The following is a 20295-nucleotide window of genomic DNA, read 5'->3' on the forward strand; positions in this document are numbered from 1 at the left end:
AGTGAATTTGCTTTTTGTTGTTTGACAGACTCCTCAGCTCAAAAGTGGGTTCATAAAATTTCTGTAAAGGAACGATATAAAATTGAAACCTAATCCTGTCACACTGTGAACAATTAAAATCAAAGGGGACACCACCTTGAGAGCAAAATAATAACACTCGGGGAACTTCAATGGCAATTATCCACTCTTTCTTTTATTAGTATTTTAATATACTCAGTAATATAAAGAGAACAAAAGATTAGATCTTGGGGTAAAATAAGGAAAATAAGGAATATTCTATGCACACAACAGAAATGCAACACTTCCATTGATGCAGAGAATCTTACATTGCTAAAATTCAATTTAATGAGTTCTTAAATGCATGACCTTATGGGAATTTGATAACTATGGATCATCTGAACTTGTCAGTTGGCCCCATGCTGCGATAATCAATTTTTCAATGTCAGACTCATTTACTCCTCGAAGAATCCTAAAATAGCCATTCTCTCCCCACGACTTTCCCCAGGAATTGGCAGCAATCTGCAGGAAAAGACAAAAACATTAATATGTTGAGTATTATACTTTGATACTTTTTAATCCTTTCTGTAAAAACAGAAAAATACTAGATATGTTTAAATTGCCTTTGACTTGTACAGATGGTAATGATTAATCACCTAAACATTTTCTGAATAATGATCAAGGAGTTCTATTACTTATATCACATTAATATCCTCATGCGTATTCACTGGCAAGAGCCAGAATTGATGTGTTTTCAAATGTGGTAGTACATTTGGATTGTAGACTTGACATATTATACAATCACCGAGGATGGGATTTTCCCTGAGGAATTCTGTAGATTGGGTTATTTTAGGAACAATCCTACATGAAATTTTCTTAATTTGATTAACTGAAATAGAAACACCCACCCCTGAATGTGGGCTTTGTCATTTCCTGGGCTGAACCCTGGGCTAAATAAGAAAAACAAAAAGGCAAGCTGAGAAGTAGCATGTATGTATTTTTTGCTCTCTATTCCTGACTATGGTCACAGTGTGAGCAGTTCCCTCGACAGCTTGTGATAAGAATTCCCCACTTTGATGGGTTGGAATCTAGAAATGAGTGCTGAAATAAACCCTTTCTTCTGGTGTGGGATTCCCCTCTGTATACTATGAATATGTTTTATTGCCACTGGTTAATAAATTACCTGCTTTCAGTCAGTGGCTTAACAGAACATAGCCAGGCTGGAAAAGATATGGAGAGAGAGTAGGTGGAGCCAGTGAGATGCCATGTAGCCACTGCCAGAGGAGACAGATGCTGGAACCTTGCCGGTAGGTAGGTTACAACCTCATGGCGATGCACAAATTAATAGAGATGGATTGATTTAAGATATAAGAGCTAGCTAGAAATACTCTCAAGCTATTGGCCAAACAGTACTACAATTAATACAGATTTCTGGGTGATTATTTCGGGAGTCTGGGTATCTAGGAAATGAACAAGCAGTCTCAGCCAACAGTCTTCCCTAAATGTCTTTTGTCTGGGTATTTTGTCATATCAAATGGAAAAGAAAGTATGATATAGAAGCATGAGTGTTATGACCTATCCTTGTGTTAAACACCAGAAAGCCGAAAACAAATGATATATATTATTCGATGCTCAGGGGGAGTTCCAATCTAATGAATTATGAGTAACATAAGTTAAGTGCTAAGATGGATATGCTCCTAGAGTGCTACTGAGATCACCCTAGCTGCATCACATTGATTTGCTTGGCTTAAGAAGGATGTAGACTGGCTATGTGAAATGACTGGGGAAGGCTGTGCAGAAATTGACCAAATTCTCAATGTAGAGAGATTCTCTAGCAGAGGGAAGCAGCAAAGCCCATAAGCACTAAGCATGAAACAGTATAATGGAATTTATTGAAGTAATTAAATTGTTAAAATTCTTGTTAGGTAGCTCACCCTGGCAGCAAACCTTAAATTCATCATAGAGTACACACCATCCTCAAACTCACTAAAGCTCATTAGTGTCTCTGCACTAAGACGTTCCTCCCTAGAACTAGCAAAATAGATATGAACCATCAAGCCTGGTGACTGAATCCCTGCTTTCAGTTACATAATCTAATGAAGGCAGAGAAAATAAAGTATCTGAAAAAAGTAAAATCAGCAGGAATTAGAAGCTATTCCTTTATTCTCTTTCTTTTTAAACTCTGGGGATGATTAGAGAGCTGTGATGGGTCCAGAATAACTCCTAGATCTGAAGCTTGAGTGAGTAAGTACATTGTGAAGCCAAAGCGCTAATGGAGTGTGCAGAGAATGTCATAAAGGCAGAAGAGGCACATGGAGGGAATTAGTTGACCACAACTAAATGCAGTAGAGCAGCTCGGTAAATTAGAGACTTCATAACAACAGCTGCCATGCTTGGCTTCCATTCACCCTGTGCTGGGTCTAAGATGGAAAATGATCTTGGGTGTGATCGACAGATATTCCCAGGGCATGTGGTATTGCATTCAGCTTCCACGGTTTTCTTCTATGAGAACAGACTCCCTCAGCTTCAGAAATTGTCATGACAACATCAGTTAAAAAAAAAAACAGCCAATTATCATCAGCACTTCTTATTTTAGATTTGGCTTTTTGCCTCTTCAATCATCCCTGACACCTGAAAGGAATGCGCTCAAACATGGGTCTGAAATCACAAATTCAGTGTGGTTCCTCAAAGTTGAAATGGACTTAGAATAGCTGGAAATGAGACAGAGACAAAATGTGTGTCTTTGCAACTAGGTTCTAAACAAAATTCCAAGTCTCAAATTTTGGAGCCTGTTCCAATATATGAACATATTGGAAAATAATTTATATATGTATAACATGTATTCCCCAAAATAGAAAAATCAAATAAAGTTAATCTCAAATGAAAAATATTTTAGAAACATTATTTTTATAATGAAACCATATTTGTAGCATTGTACTTTTGCCTATCTGAAGATTATTTCCATACAAAATTCTGTCATTTTATCTTTGGTGAATCTGGGAAGGACATGTAAAATTTGCCAAACAAATGTAAATTCATATGCTAATGAAAGTTGTGATGGCTAATCTTAGTTGTCAAACTTGACTACATCTGGAATCAACTAAAACCCAAACAGTTGGGTACACCTGTGAGCGATTTTCTGGACTGAATCATTTGAAGTGGGAAGACCAACCCTAAATCTAGGACTCACCTTCCCGTGAGACTCACAAGAAAGGATACATAAGAAGGACGCTTCTGCTTTTGTGTATTTGCCCTCACTTTCCTGTCAAGTTTCTCTCTCTTCTGGCTGAGGCATTCCTTCACTGACATTAGAACCAACTTCACTGTAATTCCAATTCAGAAAAAGATTCGCAGTTCTCTAGGAATCTTTTGGGTCTCTACAATAAGATTGGGACTGCCGTGATTCACATAGAGTCCATTCAAACCCCACTTTTGTCACAAAGGAGGCAAGAATCTTGGGGGGTATGCTAAATTTGACCATTCATGATCTAAATGCTGGTAAATTAGAAATAAAATAAACTTTTCACAGTCTTATACAATATATCTTCAAGAAATCTATACCAATACCAAAGTTAGTTTTAAAGTATGGAAAGCATTTCTTTTATCCTTATAGAACAAAGCATGGCCATTCATTATTATCACACCCAACAGCATTTCAATGGAAGTTCCTTAGGTTTCATTTAATGAAGGGAAAGAAATACGAAGAATTCATAATAAGAAATGAAATTAATATAAACAAGAGGTATAATTCTTTTTTTCAGACCCTAATACTTCACCAGAATAGCTTAGGAACTCACAGATATTTACATTAATCTTGTGGGATACAAAATTAACATATAAATAGCAGAAGCCTTTCTATATACCAATTATAAACACATTAAGAAAATAATCAGAGAAATATTTCTATACACAATAGCCAAAATATAACAAACACACAAACAACAACAAAATCCCTGGAATTTGACCAAAAATGTGAAATATGTCTACATGGAAAACATAATAATGAGAATCTTCTGTTGAGAATTCTCTGTTTAGATCCTTGCCCCATTTTTTAATTTGGTTATTTTGTATTTTGATGTCTAGTTTCTTGAGTTCTTTATATGCTTTGGAGATCTGTGACCTGTCAGATGTGAGGTTGGTGAAGATGTTTTCCCATTCTGTAGGCTTCTGTTTTGTCTTATTTAGTGTGTCCCTTGGTCTTCAATTTGATTCCTTTGGTCTATGTGTCTGTTTTTATGCCAATACCAAGCTATTTTATGATCATGGCTCTATAGTGGAGCTTGAAGTAAGGGTTGGTGATGCCTTCAGAAGTTCCTTTATTGTACAAGATTGTTTTTAGCTATCCTGGGTTTTTTGTTTTTCCATTTAAAGTTCAATATTGTTCTATCAAGGTCTGTGAAGAATTGTGTTTGGATTTTGATGGAGATTGCATTGAATCTGTAGATTGCTTTTGGTGGGGTTGCCATTTTTATTATGTTGATCCTACCTATCTAAAAGCATGGGAGATTTTTTTTCTATTTTCTGTTATCTTCTTCAGTTTCTTCCTTCAAAAACTTAAAGTTCTCTCTCTCCTTCTGCTTCTGATTTGGACAAGGAACTCAGGACCGCGAGGGGTGCACCCATACACTGAGACAAGGGGGAGGTTCTGTCGGGAACTCACCAAGGCCAACTGGCCTGGGTCTGAAAAAGCCCGGGTTAAAACCGGTCTCGCTGAACATAGTGGACAATGAGGACTACTGAGACCTCAAGAACAATGGCAATGGGTTTTTGATCCTACTGTACCTATTGGTTTCGTGGGAGCCTAGGCAGTTTCGTGGAGGCTCACCTTACTAGACCTGGATGGAGGTGGGTGGCCCTTGGACTTACCACAGGGCAGGGAACCCTGACCCCTGACTGCTCTTTGGGCTGACGAGGGAGGGGGACTTGATTAGGGGAGGGGGAGGGAAAGGGGAGGCAGCGGTGGGGAAAAAATATGTAAATATGTGTGCAATAATTTCCTTTGAGGCTACCTGAAATGTAAAGATTTTGAAATAAATTCTTGCGTTTTTTCAGAAAAAAAATATAAAAGATAAAAATAATAAATACTCAAAGCTTGTTCCAAAAAAAAAAAAAAAGTTCTTGTCATACAGGTGTTTCGCTTGTTTGATTAGAGTTACCCCAAGATATTTTATTTTGTTTGTGGCTATTGAAAAGTGTAATGTTTCTCTGATTTCTTTCTCGCCCTGTTTATCATTTGTATCTAGGAAGGCTACTGATTTTTGAGTTAATCTCGTATCCTGTCACATTTCTAAAGGTGATTATCCCAAATCTTTCCAAGACCTACATATTGAATTTTGTCAAAGGCTTTTTGAGCATCTAATGAGATGACCAGGTTTTTTTTTTTAATTTCAGTTTGTTTATAAGATGAATTATATTGACAGATTTTTGTATATTTAACCATCCCTGAATCTCTAGAATGAAGCTTACTTGATCATAGTGGATGATTTTTCTGATGTTGTTCTTGGAATTGGTTTGCCAGTATTTTATTGAGTATTTTTGTATCAATGTTCATAAGGGAGATTGGCCTATAATTCTCTTTCTTTGCTGTATCTTTGTGTGTTAGAGTATCGGAGTAACTGTAACAGGAGGGGATAGGATGGTCAGTTGGGGAAGGGATGTTCCTAGCCAGCTTTTCTTAACGTAAATTATTCTCATATGCCTTTTGACTCTGAGCTTTCGCCTTTCCTTACTTCTATGTATCTTATTTCACTCTTACTCCATGACTGCTGTGAAGCTGGTGGCTGGCCTGGGTTTCCTCCTTTCATCTTTCTCGCATCCCTTCTTCTGCTCTGCTCCCATTTAAGAACACATGGTTCCTCCCTATCACTTCCTGTCAGCTACTTGCTGACTCAGCCTCCTGACCGCAGGTTAATTTTATTTAATCAAACAAATGTAACACGACTTTGCATCATTAAGCAAATATTTCACAGTATAAACAAATGTAACACATCTTAAATTAATATTCACAACAAACACTAGAAAGTGGGAAGACTTCTCATGCATTAGTAGAATTAATATTATGAAAATAACCATTCTGTCAAAAGCTATTTCCAGATTCAGTACAATTACACTCTCAGCCCTCATTTCATTCTTCACAAGAATAAAAAAAAAGTCCTAAAATTTCTATGGAGTCTTAGAAGACTCCAGATATCTGATATGATCCTAGCAAAATCTCAATGTTGGTGGAATTAGCATTCCAGATTTCAAGACATACTACAAAGTGATAGTAATAAAAACAGTCTGGTATTGACTCAGAAAACAGACATGTAGAGCAATGGAACAAAATAAGAAATCTAAACATTGCTACACATAACTACAACCACCTCATAGTTGACAAAGATGCCAAAAACATACACTGGAGAGAAGAGCATCTTCAATAAATGGTGTTGTGAAAGCTCAATGTCTACATGGAGAAGCATTAGATTAGACCTGGACCAATCAATCTGCCTACAAGTTAACTCCAGTGGATCAAAGAGTTCAGTATGAAACCTGAAAACACTAGAAGAAAATATAAGCAGTATCTCACAAGACATAGATATAAGAAAGGATTTTCTGAGTAAGATTTCATTTGTTCGGGAATTTAAAAAAAAAGAAACCCCATTTGTTCAGAAACTAAGAAACTCAAAACTAAAAATCTTCTGTATGAATAAAAAACTTCAATTTTCTTGCAGATTAATTCTTCACTATTTCATTAAGTGTTTTATAGTGACTATTTTAAGACCTACATACTAGGTATCATTTGTTAATTATATTGAAATCTTTCTGCTATTGAATATTGGTTGTAATTTCCCTTGTTTATGTAAATTTTTAGTATGCATTACATATGCCAATTGGAAGCACTGGTGTTGTGTTTAATTTCCACAAGGCATCCCCTTTCTGTACGTAGGAGAATATTCTAAGGGACTGATCAGTTCAGCATTGTAAAGCTTAAGTTGCTCAAAGACGAGAGTTTTATTAAACTCAATTCGTATGTGGTTTCAAGTATTCCAAAATGATCAGGATCCTGAAACACTGAAGAATTTGTCCAGATTTTCCACCTGCTTTCTTGATGTACAACTTTGTTCCAGTGCTCAGTAATTATTTCATTGGGGGGTGGTGCAGATGCCAGCTTTTGATCCCTTTAGACTTCAGTCTAGATTGATTCTCATTCTCAATAATGCTTTTTCTACCCTTGCAAAAATGGTTCTCAGCTTGAGCCTAGACTTACTAAATAATCCCAGATCACAGGAAAAGGTCAGAAATTCATTCAACTCTCATTTTAAAAATAAAATATGTTTAAAATTTGAAGTAGGTCCTCTACGTGTACGTTACGACTGTTTGCTTGGTATTTTGTGGAACTCCTAACAGAGGAACTCGGTGTGTCTCTACTCTTCTGCCTGCTCCTGAGATTGTTTTCCTCCTTTCGGGTTGTCTTTTCCAGCCGCAATACGAAAACTTTCGCCTTGCTTTATTGTATCCTGCTTGACTATTTCTTGGAAGTCTGATCTTTTTGAAGAGGAAACAGAGGAAGAATGGATCTGGGGAAGAGGGGAGGGGATTTAGTTGTAGGGGAGGGGAGGGAAACTGTGGTTGTGGTGTATTGTATAGGAAAAGGATTTATTTTTAAATAAAAATGGAAAAATAAAAGAATTGTATTGTTGCTTTTATTTAGCTTTGTTTCTGACTTTTTATATCTACTACATTTTACCAAACAATGAAAAACACCCAACAGCTGCTATTAGAAGAAAGGACTACATCATATTAAAATATTAAAAATGTTAATATTTTTAAACTACATCACACAAACCTTCAGAAGGTTTTGTATTTCAGGGTATGTTGCAAAGTCAAATAAAAAAATAAATATCCAAGAACCTTAAACCAAAAATGGGTATAATAAAATGAAAAGGAATGGTTGCCTTTACTTTTAGAATCACTTACTTTTCACATACCACGGGGATTAAATCTGCAGTCATCTGCCTAGTTAACTGATTCAGTGCACATGGGCAATACAGCTTCTCTTATTCCTCCTGAGTCAGAGTGATTGCTCAGACAAGGTCGTGAATTAGTCTCTCAGGACATAACATTATCTTCCCCAGTATTTACATGCCAGAAGACACAAAGCCAGTATTAGAGGACATTATCTGCTGTTTGTCCAGGCCTTGAGAAGATGTATTCATATTGTCAAAGGCCAGGACGATGTAATAAATGATGTTTTATTTTCCCTTAGTCTTCAGGAAAGAATAAAACTGCTTTTCTCCTGAAAGTAACTGCAGAAATTCTCTGCTCTCTGTCACTTCGATCCTCAGAACCCGTATTATAAAAGCCTGATGTAGTAGTGCACACATGCAATCCCAGTGTTAGCAGAGTGAACATAAGTAGATCCCTGGAGCCTATTGCCTATTGGCACATTCCAGTCCAGTGAGTGATAGTGACCCCTCCAAAGAGTAGCAACAAAGGGACAACACTTTTGTTTTCCTTAGACCTCTGCACCTTCACATGAGCACACACACACACAAACACACAAATACACACACAGAATGCATATAGTAAAAATCTGAGAGTATATATGTGTGCATATATATATGCATGTTGACATGTATCTGTGCATGCATCCCTATGCATGCCACTTATAGATTCTCAGTTGGCAAAGATTAAAAAGAAGATGAGAAGATTTCATATTTTTTCCAGTGTATATTTCTTCGTAACCATGCAGCAAATACTATCCAATGTTATATGTTAATAATTGTTATGAATTAACTACATTAAAACATGGCTTTATCTAAATATTATATTATTATGAAATATTATATATTATGAAATAAGTTCATTCAATAAGAATCTCAACATAGGAGCTTAACTGCAAATATGAGAAATAACATTTTTCTTCACAGTGTTTTAAACTATAAGACAATAATATCATTTTAGAAGAAATTTATAGCAGAAATATTCAATAAATAAATAAATTAAAAAAATAAAAAAATTCTTCCAGTGAGTACAAATCCCAACGATGACTTATATGTTAGATTCATTCTGCTCTGCCCATTTAGATTTAGATTCTGAGGTATAGATTTTTTTTATTTCTAGAACTGTCTTTGGGCTAGAGGTTTATATGAAATTGGCACCCATAGGCTCATTTATTTGAATACTCAGTTGTTGGAATAATTTGGGATGAGTTAGGCGGTGTGGCCGTGTTGGAGGAGGTGCAATGCTGTGGTTGGGTTTTTGTTACTAAAGCATTGTTCCATTTTAAGTCTAGAGCTCTCTCTCTCTCTCTCTCTCTCTCGCTCTCGCTCTCTCTCTCTCGTGTGTGTGTGTGTGTGTGTGTGTGTGTGCGTGTATGTATGTGTGTGCTGTTTCTGTAGGTAAAGCCATTTGCTGATAAGCCTGATATTCTGAGTGAGTTTGGCCTCTGCAGCCAACATAGTTGAATGAGAAATTTTACTTCTGAAAATTATCCTCAGATAGACATTTGCTTGATTCATGCCCATACATATAAACACACACTCACAAAATAAATAAATAACAATGGAATTTTTAAAACTTAAAAATAAGCTCAGGATAATTAGCTGCATTTTTATAAAACTGACTATTTTCATCAATATGTTCCAACCTTACCTGTATCTTATTAGGGTATGTTATTTTGGAGGTAGTTTTCTTTTAGATGGGGGTCTCTTGTAACCTGAGCTGGATTTTTAATTCACTCTGTATCCAAGGATACCACGAACTTTTGATACTCCTATCCTAGCTAAGTGCAGAGATAATAGGCATTCACCAGCATACCTGGTAAAGGTCCATGTTACTTTTGAGACTAGATGTTAACACTTTCCCAGTGAAGACATATGTGTGTGTTATAATTGGCAAAAGAACAAAACAAAAAGACAAAAACACTTTTAACTTCTATAAGATATATATATATATACATATATATATAATACAACATAGTAGTTAGGAATGATATTAATGTAGGAAAAGCCTCAAGTTTGTTGATATGCATACAAAAATGAATGAAATACGAGCATTAATTCCATCTAGATGATGACAGAACAAATAGTTGTCCTTTTGATTCTCAATTTGAAAGAAATAAAATCAAATTCTTCTTTTACAACTTGAAAGCACTGAACTTGAAGAAAACAATTATTATAGTAAAAACTGTTATAATTAGTTTTGTGCTGAAGAAAAGTCCAATGTGTGGAAAACATTGTAGGCTGTGATTACGTAATATGAACCTGGGAAAAGAGGGACTGGTTTTCACTTCCCAGTCAGAATCTACTAGAAGGCCTTACATACCCAATATTTTTCTTTCTTCCCTTGTGCTCCTCTCTGTGTGCCCCATCTACAAATAATAACAATGATTAATTAGTTAGCTCATTTGGTTTGTTCCTTCAGAACAATGATTTTGCTGATATTCTTTTGTATTTTCCATGTTTATGTGTTTTACAACAAAAAAATGTCATCATTGACTTCCAAAAATTTGGTACTATAGCTTTCCTCTTCACTATGACATTATTTAGGTGAACAGTATAGAGTGATCTTTATCCAAATGACATGAAATGAAACTTATCTACAAAAAGAGAAAGACCCTGTCATAAATGATGGCCTCGGAGACAAGCAATATCCAGCTTGAGACAGTCAACTGAGGCCCCTTGAAAAAGTTGATCCCATTTTCATGTGGACTAAAGCACAAACACAGGGGTTCCATCAATGTTGCACAGACACCCTCTTTCCTACTGCGTAAGTCTTATCCAGGTACAGGGGTTGGGGGTTGAGTGCTGATTTTCTTCTAAGTAAGCCCTCACCTGTGCTCTGTAGGGAAGCCCAATGAATTCATCAGTTCCCCAGAATGAACTTTTATGAATGGTGTCTCAGTTTGTCATTGAAACATTGGGAGAGAGGATAGACAATGCTTACATATCACCCTCAGATGGAATTTTAGAAACAGGTCCTAGGTCAATTGGGTCCAGATAGTTCCCATGTTTTCATATAGTTCGCTGAATTTCTATCATAAATGAAACAATCTAAATGATCTCTAAGACTACTGAAGTATAAAGTATAGTGAAAATGTGAATAATTGTTATAGGTGTTATAAGTGTTATAGTATGTATGTATAAGTATTTTATACATACATACTGCCTAGTGAAGTATTAAGCTTTCTAATTTCTGTACATATGTGCACATGTGGTAACTGAATCCTAGATTCCCAGTAGCACGTAACTGTTGTAGCAGAATTGTTTGCACTGCCACCCTGCTGTGCCAGTAAAACAATGGTATTGACTGACTGGGATTAGTCATAGAGTTGTTGGAAGACCATGAAAGACAAATAGAGAGGGACAGGGAAAGAGAAAGAGGAGCTGAGGGAGACTTCTTGGGTTTTAGATGGGTAAACTGTGGAGAGCATAGTCAGTCGATTGCCCCTCTGCCATTCATTAGATTTATCAGGATTTTTATCTCAATTTCTGACTCGTGAATTTTTATTAATATTAGAACAATTTGGGTAAATACTAGACCTGGTGCCCACATTGAGCACCAATGAATAAATGGGACCTCCTGAAACTGAGAAGCTTCTGTAAAGCAAAGGACATGGTCATTAAGACAAAATGGCATCCTACTGAATGGGAGAAGATCTTCACCAACCCCGCATCAGACAAAGGCCTGATCTCCAAAATATATAAAGAACTCAAGAAACTGGACATGAAAATTCTAATTAACCCAATTAAAAAATGGGGTACTGAACTGAAAAGAGAATTCTCATCAGATGAAGTTCAAATGGCCAAAAGACACTTAAGGTCATGTTCAACCTCCTTAGCAAACAGGGAAATGCAAATCAAAACAACTTTGAGATACCATCTTTCACCTGTCAGAATGGTTAAAAATCAAAAACACCAATGAAAGCCTATGCTGGAGAGGATGATCCACTGCTGGTGGGAATGCAAACTTGTGCAACCACTTTGGAAATCAGTGTGGTGGTTTCTCAGGAAATTGGGAATCAATCTACCTCAGGATCCAGCAATACCACTCTTGGGAATATACTCAAGAGATGCCCAATCATACTACAAAAGCATTTGTTCAACTATGTTCATTTGTATTTGTACATGGAAACAACCTAGATGCCCCTCAGTGGAAGAATGGATAAAGAAAGTGGAATATATACACATTAGAGTACTACTCAGCGGTAAAAATAATGACATTTTGAATTTTGCATGCAAATGGATGGAAATAGAAAACACTATCCTGAGTGAGATAACCCAGACCCAAAATGATGAATATGGTATGTACTCACTCAGTAGTGGATTCTAGCCATAAACAAAGGACATTAAGCCCATAGTTCGCAAGCCTAGAGAAGCCAAATAACAAGGTGAATCCAAAGAAAAACATATATAGTTCCGCCTGGAATTTGGAAGCAAACAAGATTGCCAGGCAAAAGTGGGGAGCATGGGGTTGGGGGTAAGAGTGAGTGTGGGGTTAGGGGAAGGAGAGAGGGGGAGAGAGAAGGGATAAAGGAAAGACTCGAGAGAGGTTGGGGGAGTGGGAGGATGGAGATGGAGGAAGGGCGGATATAGGAGCAGGGAAGAAGATATCTATATTAAGGGAGCCATTTTAGGGTTGGCAAGAGACTTGGCTCTATAGGGGATCCCAAGTGTCTGTGGGGATGTTCCCAGCTAGGTCCTTGGGCAGCAGAGTAGAGGGTGCCTGAACTGGCCTTGCTCCACTATCATCACACTGATGATTATCTCGAATATCACCATAGAATCTTGGTCCGGCGACGGATGGAGATAGAGACAGATACCCTCATCAGAGCAACGGACTGAACTCCAAAGGTCCAGTTGAAGAGCAGAAGGAGGGAGAGAATATGAGCAAGGAATTCTGGACTGTGAGGGGTTGGTCCACCCACTGAGACAGTGTGCCTGTTCTAATGGGAGCTCATCAAATCCAGCTGGATCAGAACTGAATGAGCATGCAATCAAACTGGACTCTTTGAATGTGGCTGACAATGGGGGCTGACTGAGAAGCCATTGATAAAGGCACTGGGACTGGTTTCTACTGCATGTACTGGCTTTTTGGGGCCCTAGTCTATTTGGATACTCAACAGATACAAAGCTTCTTAGTCTTGGATATAGGGAGGATGGCCTTGGACTTCCCACAGGGCAGAGTTCCCTGCCCTCTCTTAAGGAGGGAGGGGGAGGGAGGAGTGTGGGGTGGGGAAGCAGTTGGGGAATGGGAGGAGGGGAGGAAATGTAAATTTTTCAATGGAAAAAAAAATAAAAATTAAAAAGAAAGATTTATTCTTTCAAAAAAAGGGACCAGACACCAATCAAAACAGGTAGCCCAGGTGATCCAGCCTCTCAGAATGCCTCAAACTCTACATCTAGAGCAACTTCAAAGCTTCTAGCTGAGATGGTCTAGCCTCAGAGACTATCTAAGCAAAACGTCAGTTAAGTTCTACATTTCTTCATAACACAAAGACCAAACAAAAATAATATATCCAGATCTACCAGGACTGACCATTATCCCAATTTTCTCAGAGTCCCCTAAAGATGCTATAAACCCCAGACAACAGGAAGCAGTCTAGAGAAAGTGACAACCACACTTCAAAAAGGTTGGGTGGGTGATTTTTGGTCATATGGTTAGTTATAGATATAACTTGGTTACAAGTTATTACTGATCATGCTCAAGAAAAAAATGAACAATGGAGATTATATTCAGGGATCTCTTTCTGAAGGGAAAATAGGGGGATACAGCACAGAAATGATGGGATAAAAAAGTGGGTTGTTGTGTTTACATTTGCATGACCTGTAGTCTCTAATGTGTTACACTGTTATGAATCTTTGTAGATTAATGCAAATTTAAGGTTATTTTTGTTATATAGTATTATATGCTTCTATTTCTTGTTTAAGGTATATTACCTATGCAGCTCATTTAAAAATGTAATGTATAGTTCTAATCCTTGAAAGTTATTTAGGATAATAAAGAAAGACAGGTTAATAGCCAGTCATCTATAATAATCAAATTTAGGTTAGGTATTTGCTCGAGGTCAAACAGAGATATATTTCAAATAGATAGATTGCCTTGAAACATTTCAAAGACATACAGAATTTGGCATTTAAAATATTTTAATAGCATAAGGCTTTTCAAGATAGTGAGACACATCTGTTCTAGCAGCACAAACTTACCTCAAAAAGGATGCTGGACATTGAAAAGCCTCCAAATAGAATTTGATTTCAATGAGGCAAAGCTAGCCATTTGGGCAAAAAACTGAACTTGCCTCTACTGCTAATAGTATGCTCTCCAAATTGTACAAACAGAAATTTTGTTGAATTGCCAAGACAAGGTAGGACAACTCTTCAAAATTCCTGCTTCACAGAAAAGTCTGTCAAGAGTTATAGACTTGTAGGATGAAAATGGATGCACCAATTTTGCAGATGAAACTTGGGTGACTGCCCAAGGAAGTCAGATGTCTCTGTCATATTTTAGGTTTGGAAGTTGTTTACTCTGTACTTCCTTTTTAATCCCTTTAAATTATATCGCTCTTGGGTCTTTGATAAGATTTAATACTAGATATTTATAGTTACAGTTTGCTTTGCTACAAAATTCAGAAAAAAATTACAAAAGTATAAATGATGTAAGGTTGAGAAACATAAAAGCTTAAGTTGATTATTTAAGATAATATTTTAAGGTCTAAAAAGATACTTTAGAGTTGGTAATATATGGTAGGATAGAAGGTAAACTAGGTACAAAACTTTTGACTCACCAAGAATAGATAATGGAATGTTTTCTCTGTACTTGCCAAAAGCAAATAGACTGAATATTATGAATGTAATTCTCATCTGATAATTGTCCTTATTGTATATAGTTTTACTATTTAGAATTAAACTTTTCCTTTTGATTTAGACAAAAAGGGGGAAAATGTTGTGTGATATTTGTGTACTGTATGAAAATATATTGCTGTGATTGGCTTAATTGGTTTAATAAAAGGATGAGTGGCCAATTGCTAGGCAGGACGTATAGGTACGACTGTTGGGGGAGGCTTCTGTGCTGCCCAGTCCTGCAATAAACACACAGAAACTATATTATTTGCAGTACTATTTGGCCAATAGCTTAAGTATTTCTGGCTAGCTCTTATATCCTAAACTAACCCATTTCCACTAATCTATGCATCACCATCAGGTCGTGGCCTATGAGCAGTTTCAGCGATCTCCTGTGAAGGCGTCTGTCTCCCACGGGTGGCTACAAGGCTTCTCTCTGACTCTGCCTACTCTTTCTATATATCTCTTTCAGCCTGGCTTACTCTGTTAAGCCACTGACTGAAAGCAGCTTCTTTATTAACCAATGGCAATAACATATTCACAGCATACATCACCTCCCACATTATAGGACTTCCAGGAAGAGAGAAAGAGAGAAAATAGGAGTAGAAATCTAGGTACAAGGAGTTCCCAGCCAATGTGGAGGAAGCATGGAGAGATGTCAGTATGGAGAGATGAGGTACTGGGTCATGCAAAGGAATGTGAATTAAAAATATGGATTAATTTAAGTTGTAGGAACTAGTTAGGAACAAACCTAAGGTAAGGCCATGCTTTCATAATTAATAATAAGTCCTCATGTCATTATTTGTAAGCTAGTAGCCCAAAGAAGAATTCATATACTTGTAACAGATTTTAAAGAAACTGAACCTCAAATATATTGTATTTTTTTTCTTCTCAACTAAGTCCCTAAGGTGAGTATTATTCACATCTTCCTGTAGGGATATTTCATTTGTATTTTAATAAATAAAGTTTGTCTGAAGATCTGCGAGGAAAACAGTCCCTCTGGTCAGCCTTACAAACAATCAGTTGTGACACACACTTTTAATACCAGGAGCCACAGTGGTTTACCATATAAACCAGGCAGTGCATACCTTTAAACCCATCCCTAGGAGAAAGCTATGACATAGCCTCAATCTGAGATTACTGGAGGCAGGATCTCCATTTCAGACTGAGGTAGAGGTAAGAGCCAGTGACTGGCTACTTTGCCTTTCTGACCTTTAGGCTGAATCCCAACATCTGTCTCTGGGTTTTTATTAATTGTGCTACATCATCTACTTAATGGCATAATGACTGGCTGAATAGAATTCTAAGTAGATAAGTTGAATCAGGAAACCATATCTCATATTCTTTAACATATTATATTTCCTCTCTCTCTCTCTCTCTCTCTCTCTCTCTCTCTCTCTCTCTCTCTCTTTGTTTGAGAAAATGTTTTACTATGTTACTTGGCTCAGAAATTCATTATGCAAAGCAAGTTCCATGGGAGAAATCTTGCCTCTGCTTCTTGAGCTTTGGAATTATAGCCATACATGACCATCTTATGTTGCTTTTTTTATTATGAACACATAACATCTCAATTGTGGAGTATCCTTTATAACACTGGATTGTATGGGATAAAGCACATTGACTTCCTTTTACATATAATGTGATAGGTTGTGAGAATAAAATTTTATTTTTCTCTGACATTGCACTAACATTTCCTTAATGTGTACAATCTAATCCTCAGAGTTCCAAATCAAAACAAAATTTTATAGGACAAGCTTTCCCAGAAAGCACATAACTTAAATTACACAAATATTTTATAATCTGTCCATTTGTACAAATGGTATTTAATGATTAAAAGAACATAGTGCAAAGATTTTGTCCAAAATTGACAGGCCTTTGTTTTAGAGCAATTTTCTCTCAATTGAAACATTTTTCCAGGATGATGGGAAAACACTTGTAAGACTCAGGAAGTAAGCAACTCAGAAGTCTCAGGAGGTTCCTGAAACTACCAAGGTTAACAAGGTCTCTCCCCAAAATATGGAAGCATTAAAAAAGTATTGGAGGAGGGAAGAATGACTGTCTGAACTGCCTAAAAGAGGCTCTAAGACCTACAAAGTTGCCTGCAGGACACACAGTGAGCTCCAGGGATGCAGTTTCCATAATTGTCAGTCAGGTTGAGGTGGACTTCAGTGACGTAGCTGCCTCTGAGCTGTCCTTGCTTCTGTAACGAACCTCTCACTCATGCCCCTGTAAGCAACCCCTATAAATTGATTGGTTAATGAATTTGGTTTTTAGTAGACTCATTATTTTGTTCTGTAGTTGATTGTCTATCTCAAGTAAATGGGTCATTGTTTTCATCTCCCCTGGAGATGCTTCACACAACAGCTTCTGGTAGGGTTCTTGGAATAGTCCTTTGCTTTTGTATTCTTTGTCATAAGCACATGAAACAAGTCTGTGATAAGAAAGTTTAAGAAAATCTGAGGAACAACTTTCTTTCAATCTTGTCTGAGGCTGGGTGGTAATTGCACTAATGATCTCCCTTTTTCTCTGCTATTCAAAAGAATATGTATTCTTGTTCCAAATCAGGGCAGCTTACTGAATAAGTTAACAAGAGGAAAGAGTTCAATTTCTAAAGCCATTATATAGTTTTATAGTTACTTTTACATATTTGTAACTTTTCTTTCAAAAGCCATTGATTGTCAATCATAAGTGTGTCAAAAGATTAGAAGACTGTTATTTCAAGTACTAGATCACATCAGAAGTCTGTGTATCCATGGGTGTTTGAATGTATCTTGTATGTACCACAACAGTGTATCAAAGTCAGAACACACTTTTAGATGTCCTACTTGTTCTTCCTGCTATTGACTACAGGATAATTGCCTGTGAGCATCCAGGGAATCTTTCTCTATGTCTCATATTCACTTATGAAAGATGGGATTATAGACTCTACTTCTAAGAGGTCTGATATTTTTGTGGGTTTGGGGGATTTAAACTTGGTCTTTATGTTTGTGTGGCGGCAAGCGTTATACTTACTGAACAATCTTCCCAAACATATATATGAAAACATCTTATCACTCATTTTCTGTTCATTGACCATAGCAATCCTAACAATTTCAGAATGCCTTCAGTATGCTAGAAAATTACCTTCCATGTGGTCTGCCTGACACATTAGCTGTTTACTTAAAGTACAAAATATAAGATTAAATCAGAAGAACCATTCATCTCTGAGATTATATAAGCATAACATAGTTCTTCTGTCCAAGATCCTAACAAATACTGTGAGAAATTGATTTGAAAAGGTGTGTGACAAACTTGTTATTAAAATAGTTCTGAAGGAGTTATTTCCCTGATATTATGCATATCATATAGAAAAATTTTGCAATATTCAAACAACTTACAAACTCAAAGTGACCACTATTACTCTGTCACTTGGTAAGGTTTCTTGAATTCCTTGTGCTCTGGTGAATTTAGGAATGAAGCATAGAAGGACAAAGAAATTAATAGAGAAAACAGATGAAACTTACAGCGAAAATATACCATGAAATGGACACTGTAATTTTCATAAGCCTACTTAGCATACCCCTCAGTACTCTCAAATATGTCATGATATGTTTAGAGAAAATGAAAATCAAGCTGACAAATGGAATTAAAACTCAACAATGTGACATTCACTTACACAAAACATTTTCCTACAAAATATTAAGAGCTACTTAATCACTTCAAATTCTTCATTATTCATAGCAATTCTAAGTAAAAGTAAAAGAAATTGCCTAAGTTTGCTGACTTTTAAGAAATATTTTTGTCTTTATAGCTGTTCACTTGTCAACATCCTGCACTGTGCTTCTGTTCTTTGTTGTAATGATTAAAAGGATATTTTTAGGAAACAGGATAGGAAAGACAGCAACAATTTTAAAAACTTGGGAATTACCCTAAATATCTTCTCAAAAAGAATTTAATTATAGCTTTAATATACTTTTTAAAAATAATAGTCATAGCTGGGCCTTAAACACCTGGAGGGGAACAAGTTCAAGGAGCAAATGTAAAATTGGAAAGTAAGACAAGGTCCGGGGATGTGGCTCAGCAGTATTTATCTAGTATGTCTGAGGCTTATTTCTGTTAACTCTAAATAATGAATAAATAAATAATAAAGAAACTAATAAATCATCATCATTTCAAACCCAGAGAAGATGTTGACATTGAGATCATAATAAACATTCATGAAATCGACAGCGAAACAGATGAATCATAGCCATCTAGATGCGAGAGGAGAAAACACAAAGGATGGCAGCTGGGTTGAATATTTCTAGGGAGGTGGAGTCTTGTGGAAGAATATTTTAACAGACTCTCCACCACTGTGTGCACTTCAAATGGAAATAAAACATCACAGAGAGAAAAGTTACCACTATAGAAACCACTTAGTTAACTGATGCTGTAGTCTCTGGGGCAAACAACAAGCAAGACCAACTCAAATTCAGCACTTACATAGTGACCTTCAAATGTCCTTTCACTTTCTGATCTTCTCTAGAAGGCATCTAAGCTAGTCATCGGATATAGTGTAGGATTGTTGCGGAGTATTGTAACAAAACGAGACTTGAGGGCTTTGTCCTCAAGTATATCCCCATACCCTAGAGACTAAATGATGATAAGAACTAATATTGTTGATTCTTTTAACAGCTGTATCAGTAACACTAAAAAGTGACTCTCAAATTGGAGAGTATGGTGCTTGCTTTGTTTGTGAGCTGTACAGGCAATAGGAATAAGAGGAACACAGATGAGGTAAATGACGGGATTTGTTGATTCATTTCCCTGAGCTGAAAAGGAATAAAAGTCAAGATCCACTCTGGAATTTCAAGGCTAAATTGATAGTTATGTACTATATATGTTACATGTGAAACACCTTATATTACACAGCTGTTTTTCCTGGTGATAGGATATTTTACCACTGTCTAATACCACAATTACAGAAATAAGACATCTTCTGTTGAGATCTCAGTATTGGTGGTTGATGGTGGCTGTCCGTATTAATCTTTAACACATGACAATTCACGATTATAGACGGCAAATAGACTTAACAATTCTGGAAAGTTGATTAAACATACTTAACAAACATGAAAAAGGGAAATTCTGAAAAAGCAACTCTACACAGTAAGAAATTTTGCTATAGTGTTCATATTCCTAATTCACACATCAAAACCACATTTGTCTAGAAATCCAATTTTTATAAATATCTGGAGTAAAAAGTAAGGAGTTATATTATTCTTTTAAAAATTATTATTTATTTTCTTCCCCTCCGTGTGTGTGTGTGTGTGTGTGTGTGTGTGTGTGTACGTGTGCACACGTATCTGAGTGCCATTACATGCATGTGGAGGTCAGAGGCAACCTGAAAGTGTTGGTTCCCTTTTCACCATGTGAGTTGTAGAGACTGAATTCAGGTCATTAGACTTGGCAGAATGTACCTTAACCTGCTGACCCATGTCTTCAGACCTAACACTTGATTTTA

The 20295-nt window shown here is 36.6% G+C and overlaps 1 protein-coding gene across 2 annotated transcripts in view; it reads right to left on the reverse strand.

Annotated features, from left to right (window-relative positions):
• Positions 1-208: 208 nt before the first annotated feature.
• Tinag (tubulointerstitial nephritis antigen) overlaps positions 209-20295 on the reverse strand; it is an 84999-nt gene continuing 64912 nt past the window's right edge. The window contains exons 10-11 of one of the 2 annotated variants that reach the window (XM_050126040.1): positions 10303-10348; positions 209-519 (exon numbers count right to left, since the gene is read on the reverse strand). In XM_050126040.1, the coding sequence (XP_049981997.1) occupies positions 385-519; positions 10303-10348 (181 nt within the window). In that variant the 3' untranslated portion in view covers positions 209-384. The remainder of the gene's footprint in view (positions 520-10302; positions 10349-20295) is intronic. The other variant, XM_050126051.1, reaches the window with a different exon arrangement.

Source organism: Alexandromys fortis, unplaced genomic scaffold (assembly GCF_014885135.2).
Source record: "Alexandromys fortis isolate MF-2015 unplaced genomic scaffold, M_Fortis_MF-2015_v1.1 scaffold_22, whole genome shotgun sequence".
Lineage (NCBI taxonomy): Eukaryota > Metazoa > Chordata > Mammalia > Rodentia > Cricetidae > Alexandromys > Alexandromys fortis.